The sequence below is a fragment of the Danio aesculapii genome, chromosome 12 (genome assembly GCF_903798145.1).
Source record: "Danio aesculapii chromosome 12, fDanAes4.1, whole genome shotgun sequence".
Taxonomy (NCBI): domain Eukaryota; kingdom Metazoa; phylum Chordata; class Actinopteri; order Cypriniformes; family Danionidae; genus Danio; species Danio aesculapii.
This window is the reverse complement of record NC_079446.1, coordinates 413,352-431,713: the sequence shown is the minus strand read 5'-3', so window position 1 is coordinate 431,713 and position 18,362 is coordinate 413,352. Positions and strand designations below refer to the sequence as shown.

The following is an 18,362-nucleotide window of genomic DNA, read 5'->3' as shown; positions in this document are numbered from 1 at the left end:
TATTATTATTATTATTATTATTATTATTATTATTATTATTATTATTATTATATTATTATTATTATTATTATTATTATTATTATTATTATTATTATTATTATTAATTATTATTATTATTATTAATTATTATTATTATTATATTATTATTATTATTATTATTATTATTATTTATTATTATTATTATTATTATTATTATATTATTATTATTATTATTAATTATTATTATTATTATTATTATTATTATTATTATTATTATTATTATTATTATTGTTATTATTTACTTATTTAAAGGAAAGTCCCACATAGCAAAACCATAGCAACAACCCCAAATATACCAGCAATTGTATAGTAACTACTCAAATCACCATAGCAACCTCATAACAACACCATAGAAACCACCTTTAATACCTTAGAAACCACAAATCGAAACCTTAGCAACCATCCCAAATATCACATAAATTGTATAGTATCCACTCAGATCACCATAGCAGCCTCATAGCAACACCCTAGCAAACACATTAAATACCTTAGAAACCACATAGTAAAACCATAGCAACCACCCCAAATATCCCAGCAGTTGTTTAGTAACCACTCAGATCACCATAGCAACCTCATAGCAACACCATATAGCAAACACTTTAAATACCTTAGAAACCATATAACACATCCCAAATATTCCAGCAGTTTAGTAACCACTCAGATCACCATAGCAACACCCTGGCAAACACCTTTAATACCTTAGAAACCCCACAGCAAAACCATAGCAACCACCTTAAATATCCCAGCAGATGTTAAGTAACCACTCAGATCACCTTAGCAACCTCATAGCAACCACCCTAAATATCACAATATGAAGTTCACATTTCCCCTAAAATTAAAATTCATTTACTTCTTTACTTCTTCCAAACCTTTATGGGTTTCTTAATTCAGCTGAACACAAAAGAAGATATTTTGAAGAATGCTGAAAACTGGTAACCATTGACTTCCATTTGTTTTTCCTATATCATTCTTCAAACTATCTTCTTTTGTGTTCAACAGATGAAAGAACTTCATAAAGATTTGAAACAAGTAAAGGGTGAGTAAGACGTAATTCATGTAATTATTGCGTGAACTATCCCTTTAATGTTGAGAGAACATTGAGAGAGTGTTGCGAGAACGTTCCCTGTCAGCTGACAGACGCTGAGACACTGGTATAAAGCGGTGTGACGTGTGTTTGTGTGTTTAACGCAGCGCTCAGCTCTCAGTGTTCACTAATGCTGTCATTAATCTCTGTAATCTGAACTTGACACACATCCACATGAGCACAGCGGCCCCGATCACGTCCTGATGGGAAATAAAAGAGCTGCGAAAAACTGGAAAAATTACTCGCTAGGTCATTTGGACACCAGAGCGAAAGATTTCTGCTGGGTTTTACGTGCTTCCCGTCGCTCCTGAGTAAACGCTGGACACTCATTCACTGACCGCTCAGATCTTACACACACCACCAGCCCAATGTGTGGAAACATTACCCATATTAAAGGGATCGTTCACCCAAAACGTGAAATTTACTCACTGTTTACTCTCCCTTCATTTAAACCTTTATGAGTTTATGTTAAGTGCAATAGAAGATATTTTGATGAATGCTGAAAACCGGTAACCATTGACTTCCATTTGTTATTCCTGCTGTGGAAGTCAATGGTTACCGGTTTTCAGCATTCTTCAAACACGATGTTCTTTTGTGTTCAACAGATGAAAGAAACTCAAAGCTGTTTAAAACAAGTGAAGGGAGAGTAAATGAAGACAGACTTTTCATTTTGGGGGGAACGGTCTCTTTATTGGGTTAAAAGAAGATTTATTGTGTTTATTTGATGAAAAATACAGTAAAAAAGGCAAATATTAGGACACAAATAGCTGTATCAGTTACTCAAATGCTGTTTGTGGGTGCATGTGTGTGTGCATATCTGTGTATTTGTGTGCATGTGTGTGTGTGTGTGTGTGTGTGTGTGTGTGTGTGTGTGTGTGTGTGTGTGTGTGGTGTATATGTATGTGTGCATGTGAGTTTGTATGCAGATGTGTATGTGTGTGTATATTTGTATGTTTATGTGCATGTGTGTATGCATGCATGTCTGTATATGTGTGTGCATGTGTGTGTGTCTGTGTTTGTGTGCGTGTGTGTATGCATGTGTGTGTTTGTGTGTGTGTAAATAAAAGTGTGTTTATGTGCATGTGTGTTTGTATGCAAGTGTACATGTGTGTGTGTATTTGTGTGCATGTGTGCGTATGCATGTGTGTATATATTTGTGTGTTTGTGTACGTGTCTATGTGCGTGTGTGTATGCATGTGTGTCTGTATGTATCTGTGTGTGTGTGTGTGTGCGTGTGTGTGTGTGTGTGTGTGTGCGTGTGTGTGTGCATATGTGTGTGCATATGTGTGTATATGCGTATGCATGTGTGTGTATATGCATGTGTGTATATGTGTATGCATGTGTGTGAGTGTGTCTTGGTCATCCGTTGTCTTCAGTGTATCTGCAGCTCTTCTTGACCCTGTGTGAGAGATCATGAGAACACACTTCAGCTTCAGACTGTCCGACTGCAGGAGTTCAGTCTGTTTACATCTGCAGACGTGGAGAAACGCACACAGCAGCTCATTTACACACACACACACACACACACACACACACACACACACACACACACACACACACACACACACCAGCAGAGGTTTATAGTACAGAGCTACTCTTTCAGCACACTTCATCTTCAGCAATATCTTCATGATAATGTCCTAACAGCTTGTAGATCACACACTTCATTATAGAATTGTCCTGATGAACTGCTGAAGCTTTTATCCTGATATACCGTATTATCACGATATTGAGCTGCAAAACAAGTTACTTTAACAGCTAAAATAACCAAAACCTACATAGTGGATTGCATAAACAAATGTTTAACTAGGCTAAATGATTATAAAGTACTTTAATTATCTAGCTTCTAGTCCAAATATCTAATAACTCTGAAATCAAGAAGCATTTTCTAGACGAGTAAATAATCTAGTGTTGTTTTCAGAAATAATGAGTCAAAATGAAGAGAGTTCCTCCTTAAAACAAGCTAAATCTGAACAACTACAGTAATCTGACAATGGGGGAAGAGAAATCATCTTGTTTGAAAGATAAAATTAGATTAATTTTCTTCCCCCATTGTCAGATTATTCTGCTTGTTTTAATGAGAAACTCACTTAACTTTGACTCATTATTTCTGAAAAAGGACTATATTTTTTTGCTTGTCTAGAAAATGCGTCCTGATTTAGGTATGTTTCGATTTTTAGACTAGAAACAAGACAAAGAACTCAAGAAAATCAGTTTTGCAGTGTACGATAACATCATTTAATGCATTAACTAACATTAATATTACTATAGTAAATATATTTAATGCAATAAAATCAACAATGAAAAGCTTTTATTAAAGAATTGATTAAAGTTACTTTATTATTAGTTATTACACTCCTCTAACACATAAATATTAAGACTTATAAGTTGGCCCACGTGAAAATCTGTGCACGCAGAATCCTGCAGATTTTTAGCTCATCGTTAACTCTGTTTATTTACTTGAGTAAATGTGTGTAAATCTATATTTATTCAGTTTTTTAATTAATTACTGTAATATATTATTGACTAATGTGAACATGTTGATCTGATTTATGTACAGTGCAGTCTGTACAGTCATATTTTCAGTCTTTCAGTAGAGATATTATATGAGAGACTTGCTTTGTTTACCAAATAAAGTGAATCTAATTGGATTTGCATTTTAAACATTAAATAAAACATTAAATTAAAAAGATATTATTTTTTATTTCACATATTAAGGTTTTAGTTTTGATACTCCCAAAATAATTCAGCAGAAATCCGCAGATTTTTACCAAAATTCTCCTCAGAAATAGCAAAAAACGTCTGCAGATTCCGTCTGACCCTGCTTATAAGCAGATTACCACTATGATTTTAATGCATCGTTAGACATTAACTAAGAAATTCACATTAGATAAGACTAATCAAAGCTTGTGTAGTTTAACTTTAGTTTTCCCAGTTGAACTATTGTTAAATATTCAATAGTATCTGGATGCAGCCTTTATAATGCAAGCTGAGATTTCATTGCTCAGAGATGCAATGTCAGACACAATGCACTCAATGGAGCTAGTGACGTCACTGTGATAGGTAGGGTTGGGGGTGGGGTTAGGTGTGCGGATTACAAAGCATTGCATGCAGCTCAGATTGCATCTGCACCAAGTCTGCAGCCAGACCCCTCTCTAAATATTGGCGTATTATTCCACCGTATGCTGTATATAATAGCCATAAAACAATCACAGAATGCTTACCTCTGGACATATAACTACTAAGCTAATTAACCAATTAATTATACAAGTCCAAATAAAATGTGAATAGTCTTAAAATGCTAAACTGTTAATAGAAACACTCTAAAAGTTACACTAAATGAATTGACAGTGTTTAATTACATTAATATCGTGCATGTTCGTTATCAATACTGGCAAATATCTACATATATCCCAGCTTCATATTCCATAAAAAAAATGCAGTTTTTATTTTTCATTCCAATAAAAGAGTCATTAAAGTTGATATTAAAACATCCACATAATGCACAACTCCTTTAAAAGTTTGAGCTCTATTAAAATGTGGACGTTTGTGCATGATGTGCTTTATTGCAGTTCAACGCAATCATTTTCCATTTTGTTAATGCATGATGATTAACTTTCCTGAATGGAGTTTTAATTAGTGTACGGAGTTAAAAGCCGCTAATGATGCATTACGGCAGGTAACGGCTGAAGGATTTACATCTGCTCTTAGTACAGTGAGAGGAAAGAGGCGTCTGCTGTTATTTATTAGTTGTATTTGATGAATGGCTGGTGTTGTGTTCCTCATAATAACACTGATTTATGGAGACAGAAGCACTTTTACGGTCTGTGATTGGCAGCTTTGTGTCTTTTAAATTAGTAGACAAACAGACACGTGCTTTTATCATCATTAATCATATATAGCATGGCAAACAACATGATTAGAAGCATACTTAGCAAAAAAAAGAGTTTTTGTCTTGTTTCTAGTCTAAAAAGTCAAAAAGTCAAATCAAGAAGCATTTTCTAGACAAAGACAAAAATATTGTCTTGTTTTAAGAAATAATCAGTCAAAGTTGAGCTTTAAACAAGCGAAATAATTGTTTCTTAATTTTCACTTTGAAATAAGATGATTTTATTTAATCATTTACTGAAAATAAGATATAAAAATCCACTATTAAGATATATATATATGGACAAATTATTATTTTAATATTATCATCATTATTATTATTTTAATGTACTGTTTAAAAAATAGATTTTACCTGTGCTTCTGGCATATTTTATTGAGTGTTTTGTAAGTTTCTGAGCTTGAATCACTGTAAAAAGTGAATCTCTTGTGTTTACTGTATTCTCCAACATAGGCTTATTCTGAAAATGCAGCCCTGTAGATGTTTCTGGAGACCGTGAGTTATGTAGCCAGAGCTATGTATGGCTGCATTTAATTTTCGCGCTTACTAGCTGACTGCTTACCTGCTTTCCCGCTGTAACCAGTTCGTCCCGTTAGCTCGCCATGTACATCGGCGGACTTGAGACGCAGAGAGGAGTTGGCCACATTGATGGGGCTCGAGTCTGGTGAAGAACGGTTCCAGAAAGCATGTTAGACGAAACCAGAATCCAAAAAATAAAATAAACAAGTAAATAACAGGGTGAGAATGTGGTAAAATCTGAAAACGTGGTAAAAATCAGACAAGGGCTTTTCTTTTTCTGGATTGCTTTTGAAATGTGTTTGTTGGGTTTAGAGAAGTGGGTTGGCAGGTCAATCAATAAAATTAGTTTGGGTTGTTGGTGCCAATGGCGTAGTGGAAAGTGTACCGACACATGCACTCTGGTGTTCGTGGCGACCTGAGTTCGATTCCCGGCTCAAGGTCCTATGCCGATCCTTCCCCTCTCTCTGTTCCCCACACTTTCCTGTCAATTCTATCTACTGTCCTGTCAAAATAAAGGTGAAAACCCCTTAAAAACAATAAAATAAAATAATAAATAAATAATTTGTTTGGGTTTAGGGAAGGAGGAGGGTGGGTCAGTTGCTCGGTCAGTCATTCAGTCAGTCAAACAGTCAATCAACAGCGGCCTCTGGTGGGTTTACGCAAGAACAGCAAGTGTGAATGGCACTTGCCAGAGAAATTTGAGATCTCAAAAAGCGTACACAGCGGCTCTAGTGGATTCACGACAACAAAACCGTCAGAAAAACGTGCCGACGGGACATATTTCGTGGTCTCCAGAAATGTATATAGAGGTCAATTTTCAGAATGAACCTGGGTTGGTATTCTCCGTGTTTCAGTGACTGTGCTCTGTGTGTTTTCTCTGTCTTCTCTGTGTCTTCTCTGTGTTTTGTCTGTGTGTTCTCTGTGTTTCAGTGTGTTGTGAGTATTTTCTCTGTGTTTTGTGCGCTGTGAGTGTTTTCTCTGTGTGTTCTCTGCGTGTTCTCTGCGCTGTGAGTGTTTGAGTGTGTGTCTGGGAGGGTCATCAGTGAACTGCGCAGCTCTGATCTTTCCCAGCAGCAGCAGTACAGCAGTGAACACAGTGCGGATCTGCTGTGTTTCTATGTGATTCTGCATGATGAAGGATGTTTGCTGATCAGCTGAACACTGAGCCATGCTGACGGAGCTGCAGATGGGCTGGAGACGCTCCTCTGCACCGCTTCTGATTCTGCTTCTGATTCTGCACTGCACTCCGGTAAGAGCAGATCCTCCGGATAAACTTCTACAGCTTCACTGAGCTACACTTTGAGAAACTTTAAATGACAGATTGACTTCTGTGATGCAGATAACAATGAAGATCAGGATTCATTCACAATATTTCAACAAGGGGAAACGCATTAGCAAATCAGATTATTTGCCAAACTAAAATATCATTACAATGAATGCAATTTTATTTTCTCCAGTGTGTGTGTGTGTGTATATATATATAAATATTTAGGTGTAAACATTTGAAGAGGTTAAAAAATGCTATTGAACAACACCCACTCTTGTTTTAGGACAAACTTGAAAACTTTTTGATGCACTTTAAATGATGTGTATATATTAATATTAATATTATTAGAGGCAATGCTATGTTTAAGTCATTAAAAGCTCAACATATCAGCATTATAGATTTCATGGAGTTTACTAGAAATATATATATTATAATTATGTTTTTTATATTATTTAATTTGACTATTTTTGTCATTTACTTCAAAGTATCAGTTTTGTTTATTTTTGTTTAATTCAGCATGAACTTCTCTATATAGCATTAACCTTTCTTTACTCTTTGTGGAATTTTCTAGCAATTTCTGAGTGAAAGTTATTTCAGAGGAAACTCTGTGTCATTGCTTTTTCAGTATAATTGTTAGTTGGTAAAAAATTAATTAGAAATGCACTGTAAATTAATACGACAAAGTCATGACAGCAAAAGTTTGGTTTTTACTTTCATTTTAAACAGTGAATCAGATTTCCTCTTTATTTATGCAAAATATAACTTCATATTTTCCGTAATTTTGACTAATTCAGGAGGACTAGGAATGCAAATTTATAAAGCCAAATAATACTTAGACTAAATAAAACTTGGTGTGGAAAATTACAAAAAAATCAAGTCAAAAAAGTCAAGTAGCACATTAAACAAAATGTGAAAAACTGAATCAATGTTATCTTGAAACATGTACTATAATCATCTTTACTTGCTCCTTTTTTACAGTCTAATACAATAAAACACATATTAAGCATAATTCTATATTATTACACACATCTGGTTTAATCTCCATGAGCGTTTCTTAGACAGAGTTGAATCTCTGAAGATCAGGCAGAGCTGCGTTGCGTAATAATCTCCAGACATGATCATCTGAATATGATTTATGATACAGTCTGAGCTCTGCTGAACATTTATGACGTGATTAAACATTTACGAGCACTGGACCACATGGAAAAGGTGAACCGGAACTCAATCAAAGCATGCTGATTTCTGCATTATCTGACAGCACTTACACACATTCATGCACTGGAAAAATATCCAGAAATTAGCAGTTTTCTGTATTTTGTGATTCATGTTTTATGTTTCTCTATTTATTTCTGCTTCTGAATTGTATTACGGGATTTTAATCTTTTAAACTTGATAAGTGTGTGAAAGTGTCTTTTCTGCACATGTGTAGTAGTCTGCAGTGCTATATTGTGTGTGTTGGTGTTGTATATTACGCTACTTGTAATACACTGCTGCACATTCTCTGTTAGTTTACAGAGTTATTTCTCTAGATATTATTCCTGATATTATTTCAAACCACTAAAATGTCATTAAAAGTCACTTAGTTAAACTGTAGAGTTGAATTTTCAGCATCAAAAGTGGACAGAGCAGAGATCAACATCCCATAATGCAAAAGAGTTAAGCCTTTAAATGTCACTTTAAGCTGAATACTAGTAAAAATTGTCTAGTCAAATATCATGTGCTGTCATCATGGTGAAGACTAAATAAATTAGTTATTAGAACTTATTTATTAAACCTATTATGTTTTCAAATGTATTGAAAATGTTAAAAAGGAATTCAAATGTCATAATTCTGCCTTCAACTTTAATTATGGAATTAATGTGCGTCTAAATGAATGTAAAAAAGACACTTTCATAACCTCCTCAAGTGTGTCAAATGTCACACAGAGGGTTTTGTGCAATGTTTCTGATTTCAGCAGATTCACAGAGCAGAAAACATCATAACCCTCCCCGTCTGTGCATAATTCATATTTCTAGCATTTTTAGCATTGAGGTGAAAGTTACTGTACATGTCGAATTTAACATCTAACTCAGAGTGCATCATTTACATGAATAATATTAGAACTCTGAATGCGTACATGCCATATAAAAAACAAATACTGTAGTAATTAAGAGTAAAAACTGAAGTGATTCTTTCTATTCACCTTATTCTCAGTGTACGAGTGGGCGCAGCCATTTGAATCATTTTGGTTCGAAACTTCCGGTCTCATTCACTTCCATTCATTTTTAAGCGTTAAAAACAGCTCGTTTTGCTGTTGTGGTGATTCTACAGTTGCTATGGTAACACAACTATAGTAATTGATCTGTTGTGGTGATTCTACAGATGCTATGGTAACACAACAACTATAGTGATTGATCTGTTGTCATGATTCTACAGTTGCTATGGTAACACAACAACTACAGCAATTGATCTGTTGTGGTGAATCTACAGTTGCTATGGTAACACAACTATAGTAATTGATCTGTTGTTGTGAATCTACAGTTGCTATGGTAACACAACTATAGTAATTGATCTGTTGTGGTGATTCTACAGTTGCTATGGTAACACAACTACAGTAATTGATCTGTTGTGGTGATTCAACAGTTGCTACGGTTACACAAGAACTATAGCACTTAATCTGTTGTGGTAATTCTATGATTGCTACGGTAACACAAGAACCATAGTAATTTATCTTCTGTGGCGATTATACAGTTGCTATGGTAACACAAGAACTATAGTAATTGATATGTTGTGGTTATTCTATAGTTGCTACGGTAACACAAGAACCATAGTAATTTATCTTCTGTGGCGATTATACAGTTGCTATGGTAACACTGCTGTAGTAATTTAAACAAATGAGCCAATACTGTAGTTTTCTTCAATTATAGGGTGTATTATACTACAATACACCACAGTTTACCATAGTAAAAATGAAAGTGTACTACAGTATTTACATCAGTTCACTATAGATAATACTACTGTATACTGAAACATTCATTATAATACAGCATAATACAATTTACAATAGTGTGGTTAAAAACACTCCAATATTTACTATAAATTACTATAGTATAATTTTAAAGCTGTCTTTCTGGTAATTGAACATTTTATTTTGCACAATATATAATGTTAGATTAGGATTGTGCTGTTCATTTATTATTGATTTCAAACCTTTATATCATTTCTACTATCTTTAAATCTTTATTAATTTGTTACTTTAATCTACTTTTTATTATATTACTTCATTAAACAATTCGTCATGTATATGTAACTGTTACTGTAAATATATTTATTGTTCTATTATATTATTGAATGTATATATAAAGTATAGTAACTTACAGTAAATGAAAAAAACAAGGCATCTTATTTAAATGTCCATTAAAACAAATGTACAAATGTGATATTATTTACATAGTGAGGATGTAAAGTGTCAAAATATGTCTAATAATCTTCATTATCATTCAGTGTAACAGATATGTTCATGTCCAAAACAAAAACACACCTATTCTGAGCTGTACTTATTTAAAGAATGCATATCAAATAATAACTGATGATATTAAATATTATTCTTTGTGAAATTATGAAAACTTGTGTGTAAAAAGTCAGCATTTTGGTCAACTGTGATCTTTATATAGAGTCTTTAAATATATAAAGAGATAATGATTGATCTAAATATGACGTTTGTACAGAAAATGAATGATTGTCATTATCAAATTAACCTGGACACACTGTAATGTGTTGAGAAAAATCATTTTTTATTGTTTTGATGCTTCAAAACTCCTTTAGTCTTTGATCCACATAATTATCACTTATCTAGATTCCCCATTTAGACCATTTTAAACATAAATCTTTAATTTGCATATGAATAATCAAGTAAAATATCAGTTTTATTGCTTGTAGAAACATCAGTATTAAACAACATCTGCAAGAACACTCAGGATTCAGAAGTTGGCTTTGTGAATTGGGAAGAATGTAAATATTTATGTGTTCATTGTAGACGTGTTTAAGATCAGCTCCATTGGCAGACGCACAGCGCTCTCTGGTATTAATGATAGTGTGCTAATAATTTACATTAAGAGCTGAAGAGTCTTAAATCACCCCAAAAAGTGTTTTCTAATAACATTGTAACATTGATTTTCTAATTATTGCTCAAAATGTTTAAACCCTGTAGACTCTTTGCTTTGGAGAGCACAACATTATTATCTCTTTTTAATATTGTTATTAAACATTTCCCAAGTGTTGTTTAACAGAGAGATTATTTTCATCTCATTTATAATCATAATAATAGTTTTAATAACAAATTTCCATTCACTAATTTCTTTAGTCTTTGCCATGATGACGATACATAATATTTGACTAGATACTTTACTAGTATTCAGCTTAAAGGCACATGTAAAAGCTTAACTAGGTTAATTAGGTTAATTAATAACGTAACACTTTAGTTTAGGTCACAATTAATGCTATTGACTGCTGGTATATTACCTGTATATCATTAAGCTATTAAATGTTCATTGGTAGTTATAAAGTATGATCCTATTCTGCATAATCCTACCCAATACCTAAACCCAACTTCTACCTTTCTAACTAATAATAAACTGCTAATTAGTATTTAATAAGCTAGTAGTGTTAGTTAATAGTTTGTTAATACCATGAGTTGTGACTTAAACTAAAGTGTTACCATTAATAACAGTGGTTTATTCTGTAGCCGATTGAGAAAATAAATTATTAAATGCACTAATAATATTGATCTTAAAAATAATATAAAAAATTTAAAAACACTAAAACTAAAAACAAATAAGACTTTATCCAAAAGAAAAAACATTATAGGAATTACTGTGAAAATATCATTGCTCTGTTAAACACGACATGGGAAATATTTGTAAATGTATTCAAATTTCGCAGCTAATAAATGTGTGTAAATTTTGTATAAATGCTGCCACCTAGTGTTAAAATCCCAAACACTCACATTTGATGAACTTTATTCTACACTGTAAAAAAGGCTTTTCTTACTTAGACTGTTTGTCTTGTTTCTAGTTCAAATATCTTTAAAAAATCTTTAAAATTCCTAAATCAGAAAGCATTTTTAGACAAATGAAAAATATTCAGAAATAATGAATCAAAATGAAGTGAGTTTTTCTTAAAATAAGCTAAATAATCTGCAAATGGGGAAGCAAAATAATCTTATGTCACAAGAAAAACGAGGTTATTTTTGGCAGATTATTCTGCTTGTTTTAAGGATAAACTCTCTTCATTTTGACTCATTATTTCTGAAAACAACACTATATTTATTGCTTGTCTAGAAAATGCTTCTTGATTTAAGAGTTTTTAGATATTTGGACTAAAAAACAAAGACAAAAACTCAAAGTAAGAACAGCATTTATTTGCACTGTATCTCTCACAGAATGTAAATATGATGTGTTTGTGTTCTTCTGGAGGTCTGGGGCTCCGTGCTGGATGATCTGATCTACAAGCGCAGTGAATATCAGGAAAACTGCACTCGATTCCTCACAGCGACTCTCCCTGCTGGAACTGGTCAGGCAAAACAGACAACAATGAATTTCTTACTTAGAGTTTTTTCATCTTGTTTCTAATCCAAATATCTCAAAATTATTAAATCAAGGAGCATTTTCTGGACAAGCAAAAAAATATTGTGTTGTTTTCAGAAATAATGAGTCAAAATGAAGAGAGATTCTCCTTAAAACAAGCAGAATAATCTGAGAATGGGGAAAGAGAAATTGAATTATTTTAATTTGTTTTAGATATTTGGACAAGAAACAGGACAAAAACTTGTAGTAAGAGAAGTATTTTCCATATTCAGTGTTCAATATAAGCACTGCACTCATCATCATGTGTGTATTATTCATGCCCTGACAGGAACTTTCTGCAATGGGACATTTGATGTTTTTGCCTGTTGGCCTCATTCATCTCCTGGGGTCGTCTCTGTACCCTGTCCTCCTTATTTACCCTGGATCAGAGAAGGTCAGATATTTAGGACAAATATAAAAATGTTAACATCTTCATTTCACAAAATAATTGTTGTAATTTTCAGGTGCTACTGGAAACGTCTATAAGGAATGCACCGTCAACGGCACTTGGAAAACTGAGGAGAACTCCTCCACCGTATGGAGAAATCAGTCAGAGTGCGAAAACCATTATTTTTTCAAGTCCGAGGTGAATATCACAGCCATACAGTGACGTATGGGCTCCCTCATGGTCTTATTTTTACACCGCTCTCTCTTTTGCACGCAGGAGGAGGAGGTGTTTCGGCAGTCTGTGCTGAGAGTCCTGTCCATTGTGGGATATTCGCTGTCATTTTCCTCTCTGTGTTTGGCTGTTCTGATCATGAGTCTGCTGAGGTGAGGGGAGTTCTGCACGGCTCGCTCTTGGGTCTGTTTCAGTTTCATTTCAACAAGTAAATGGCTTAAGTGAAACCAGAATGGCCCGACAGCATTAAGAGCCAAGGGGGTGCATACTTTTGCATATAAATCAGACATCAACATTTGCATATTTTGCCTAACTATATATATAGTCCACATTTAAAGTGGATCAAAAAAGTATTTCAAATTTGTCCTAAGACAAGAACAGGTGTTGTTTTACGACAACTTTAATGAAAAGGTTTGGATCAACTTCAGATGTTGACTTTATGCTAATATATATTAATATGATAATTATTGAGCTAATATGAGCAAAATATGCTAATGTTGATGTCTGATTTATGTGCAAAGGTTCACACCCCCTGGCTCTTAATGCTGATGGGCCAATTTGGCTTCACTTAAACACAAGAATGACAATTTCTCTTATGATTTGATCCATTATGATGCATTGTTGAAAACTTTTTAAATCTAAAGATCCGGGTACATTGAATATATGTGATGTTCTTGGAAATGAGTATCTTATGTAGTATCTGAATATTTGTATTTAATGACAAAAAATATGAGAAAATATGAAAATAGTGACTGCAAAAGTTTACACCCCCCTGGCTCAACACTTTTGAGGCCATTTTGGTTTCATTTGAACATGGACATTCACAATATCCCATAACATTTTTATCAGTAATGATGCATTACGAGTGATGAAATACTTTTAAATGTGAAGATAAAGTAAATATAACATTTTGTCTTTAGTAGTGGTGCTAAATTTAAAAAAATACAAATAATATGTATGCACAATGTAAACACTTTTGCTAAAGTTTACACTTCCTGGCCCTTAACACTTGAGGCCATTTTGGGTTCATTTGAACACAAAAAAGTCACAATTTCTCATACCATTTTATCAATAATGAGACATTGGAAGTGGTGAAATCCTTTTAAATTTAAAGGTCAGGGTAAATTTCACATATTTTGTCTTTAGGGAAACATGTAAGCATCTTCTGTAGCTTCTGAATATTTGTGTTAAATGAAATATTTATGCAAAATATGAAAATGTGGACATTCATTCTGTGCAAAAGTTTACACCCCTGACTCTTAACACTTTTGGGACCGTTTTGGTTTGAATTGAACATAGAAATTCACAATTTATCATAACATTTCATCAATAACGATGCATTAAGAGTGGTGAAATCCTTTTAAATGTAAAAATCAGGGTAAAAATAACACTTTGTGTTCTGGAAAACATATAAGTATCATCTGCTGCTTCTGAATTGTGGTAGGCTTTAAACTAAACAAAAATAAAAAACTATTTAGGAAAAATATAAAAATGTTAACATCTTAATTTTGTGCAACGGTTTACACCCCCTGCCTGTTAACACTCTTGGGGCCATTTTGGTTTGATTTGAACATGGAAATTCACAATTTCTTAAAATATTTCATCAATAACGATGCATTAAGAGTGGTGAAATCCTTTTAAATGTAAAAATCTGTGTAAAAATAACATATTTTGTCTTCTGGGAAAAGTAATTATCTTCTGTAGCTTATGTGAAACATGAAAAATGTTGACGTCTTAAATCTGTGCAAAAGTTTTCACCCCCTTAAACCTCTTTGGGCCAATTCAGTTTTACTTAAACACACAAAATGACAATTTCTCTTATCCTTTAATTCATAATCTCTCTGGAAAGCGCCGTTGACTCATTTGCAATGCATCGGTTCTCTGATGAATCGCTCCTGTTCGCTTTGCTTACATTTAACCAATGTTCTCTGCCACTGCACTTACATAATTAGATTGATTTCCCAGCATGCGTCTCCAAGCTTCGCTCTTTATCGATCTGATAGATTCATTTCTGTTACTCTGTCCCTGGCTCCAGATACCTGATATGCTCACTTTATTTATAGTCCTAAAGTAAAGCAATGAATGTGTTTTACCTGTTGTTGTTTTCAGGAAGCTTCACTGTACGAGGAACTACATCCACATGAATCTCTTCGTATCGTTCATGTTTAGAGCAATAGCAGTGATTACTAAAGAGGTTATATTACAAGTCGCCTACTCAAACCTGCCCCGGGACGAAGTGGGATGGAACAGCTACACCAAATCTGCGGTACAGAAACATTCGGTTATGCTCTTTTTATTTATTTAACCCTTGTGAACTGTTCAAATGGACTCCCCTTTGGTTATGTTAGAGGCTTTTTTATTATAATCACATTTATTGATTGATGGCAAAGCCATGACAACATATAATCATGCATTCTTTTTTTGTGTGTGATTTCTTTATATATTACAGAACAAATAGCTGGCAACAACTATATACTAGCCAGGGTTTGCATGAAAGAAAAAATAGAAAAGAAATTAAATAAATAACAATAACGAGGCAAACAAAAGACTCTGGGGGGAGAAGTGACCCTTATACACCTCTAATATAATACTGGTTATCTTTCAGGACACTTTAGTTCATCTAGTTATTGTATAAGACATTTTCTCAATAAATTCAGACCATACTTTGATTGGTTGGGGTTTAGCTCTAATGTTAACATTCTAACAGCGCAAGGCTCGCTCTAGAGTCCATTTCAGTTTAATTTCAACAAGCAAATGCACAACTGGAGAGAAATTGTCTTTTTTTTTTACTGAAATGGCCCAACAGCATTAAGAAAGTTGACTTTAAATGTTGACTATAGATATATTTCGGCAAAATTATGCATATGTTGATGTCTGATTTATGTGCAGAAGTTTACACCCCCTGCCTCTTAATGCTGCTGGGCCGTTTCGGTTTCACTGAAGCACCAAAAAATACAATTTCTCTTATTATTTGATCTATTATGATGCATTAAGATTGCTAAAAACTTTTTAAATCTAAAGGTCAGGGTAAATTGAATATATTTTATCTTCTGGGAAATGAGTATCTCATGTAGCTTCTGAATAATTGTATAAAATGAGAAAAAATATGTAAATAGTGTTTGTTCAAAAGTTTACACCCCCTGGCTCGACACTTTTGAGGCCATTTTGGTTTCATTCTTCAATTCTTGCTGTAGAACGTTCTAACAGCGCTGTATTTTTAGTTCTGTTCTATTCATTTTGTCTGCTGGGAACGTGTATGCATGCCAAATTTTAGATATAACCTTCTTCACTGCTGTTAGTGCAGTGCAGTATGAAACACCTTGCATTGTTAAGACCATAATCATCATTCAATAAACAAACATTGGTGTATTCAGGAATAAACGTATCACAATATTCTGATATAGTTTGAAAGACCTTATCCCAACATGTACTGATAAGTGGACATTTAAAAAGCATATGCTTATACTGTATGTCCCCACAGAAATTGAATTACACAATGTACAATATAAAAGGAGTAGGTAACCGCTTCATTCTGTGCAACACACACTGAGTTGCATAAGCCTTGTGCATCAGTTTATAAGTGGATCACCTGGATGCTTTCCCATATCCAGTCCCAATTCAGTTTGTAAGGGGCCAGTTGCTTTTCCCATACTGTGATGATGGAGACTACAACAGAGTCATAGTTAAGCAGTTTGCTACAATTGCATGAGATTGCTCCATGTGACCGTGGAAAAACACAGTCCCTCAGTGGATGAATGTCCAAGTTGCAGTTCCACAGATCTCCATAAGCACGCATTGCACATCTCAACCTTAAATACAGAAAGGAGGAATATCCAGGGAGATGGTAACCTTCTTTCAAATCCTGAAAAGACCTTAAGCCCTGCTTATCAAAAACATCACCCAAAACAAAAACCCCTCGATCTGGCCACGGCTTAAAGATAAAGGGCTTTCCCCCAGATTGTAAATTATTCCAAATCAGGGATTGTTTTGTGAATTTGTTAGCACATCCAGTGAACATCACACATCACACCAGATTCTAAGGCAGTCTAAAATTAGCCTTAACATTAACATTAGCATTAACCCTTTAGATCGGCCTGTGCTGAAGAGTTTCTGGCTTTTATATGGAGTTCAGTGGAGTAAAACAGCAGATTATAGCGTGTGTGTGTGTGTGTGTGTGTGTGTGTGTGTGTGTGTGTGTGTGTGTGTGTGTGTGTGTGTGTGTGCAGAAATACACTTGTTTACTGTGGTCTGACAGCTGACGGGGACTCAGCTGCATCTGACGATCAACAGTAGAAATGACAGGCTGTCCCTCTTCCCATCAGGGAAAACCAGCAGCACTCAAGAGTGCATGCATGATTATCTGCTGTCATGGCTTTATAATCAATAAATGTGATTATAATGGAAGTCAATGGAACAAAAACAGCACCAACATCACCAAAGGGGAGTCAATCAGAGAGTATTGATGAGTTTCTGAAGATTCCCAAAGCATTTTCCCCAAAATATGTGTCAGAAGAAGGTTTGGCACCAAAAATCATCACATTTGCTGAAACACAGAGTAAGTTGTGGCCATGTTAAGCCTGAAAATCAGCCCAGAGTGGATGAAAACGACCCATAACACACGTGGGTTGTTAAAGGATGAGGATAAGTGCATTACTGCTCTTGTTCTCCTTCAGATCTCCTTCATCTGCAAGGCGTCGAAGGTTTCTCTGGAGTATTTTGTGGGCTGTAATTATTTCTGGTTGTTGGTGGAGGCCGTGTTTCTGCACACTCTGCTGTTTACCGCAGTCCTCACCAGGAAAACACTGCTGAAGAAGTACATCTTCATCGGATGGGGTGAGGAGGAGCCTTCATACTGTACACACCAGAAATGAGGACAGCAGATCTTGCTTTTAGGATGTGTGTGTGTGTGTGTGTGTGTTTAATTTGTTCAGTGTGTGTTGTGTTCTGTGTGTTCAGTGTGTTCAGTGCATGTGTTCAGTGTCTGTGTGTATGTTCATTGCCTCAGTCGTATTACCCTGCAGCCAAAATCCGGTCCCTCACTGAAGCTAAGCAGGGCTGAGTCTGGTCAGTGTCTGGATGAGAGACCACATGGGAAAACTAGGTTGCTGTTGGCAGTGGTGTTCATGAGGCCAGCAGGGGGCGCTCAACCTGAGTTGTAATGCCCTAGTAAAGTGAAGGGGACACTATACTGTCAGTGAGCACCGTGTTTTGGATGAGACGTTAAACTGAGGTCCTGACTCTCTGTGGTCATTAGTAACCCCATGGCACTTCTGGTAAAGAGTAGTGGTGTAACCCTGGTGTCCTGGCCAAACTCCCTCCATCTTACCCATCATGGCCTCCCAATC

At 34.7% G+C, this 18,362-nt stretch overlaps 1 protein-coding gene across 1 annotated transcript in view; it reads left to right on the top strand.

The window, feature by feature from the left end:
* Positions 1-6,620: 6,620 nt before the first annotated feature.
* LOC130239046 (glucagon-like peptide 2 receptor) overlaps positions 6,621-18,362 on the top strand; it is a 17,989-nt gene continuing 6,247 nt past the window's right edge. The window contains exons 1-7 of the mRNA XM_056470198.1: positions 6,621-6,777; positions 12,249-12,345; positions 12,688-12,792; positions 12,863-12,984; positions 13,063-13,169; positions 15,127-15,283; positions 17,691-17,850. Of these exons, the coding sequence (XP_056326173.1) occupies positions 6,697-6,777; positions 12,249-12,345; positions 12,688-12,792; positions 12,863-12,984; positions 13,063-13,169; positions 15,127-15,283; positions 17,691-17,850 (829 nt within the window). The 5' untranslated portion in view covers positions 6,621-6,696. The remainder of the gene's footprint in view (positions 6,778-12,248; positions 12,346-12,687; positions 12,793-12,862; positions 12,985-13,062; positions 13,170-15,126; positions 15,284-17,690; positions 17,851-18,362) is intronic.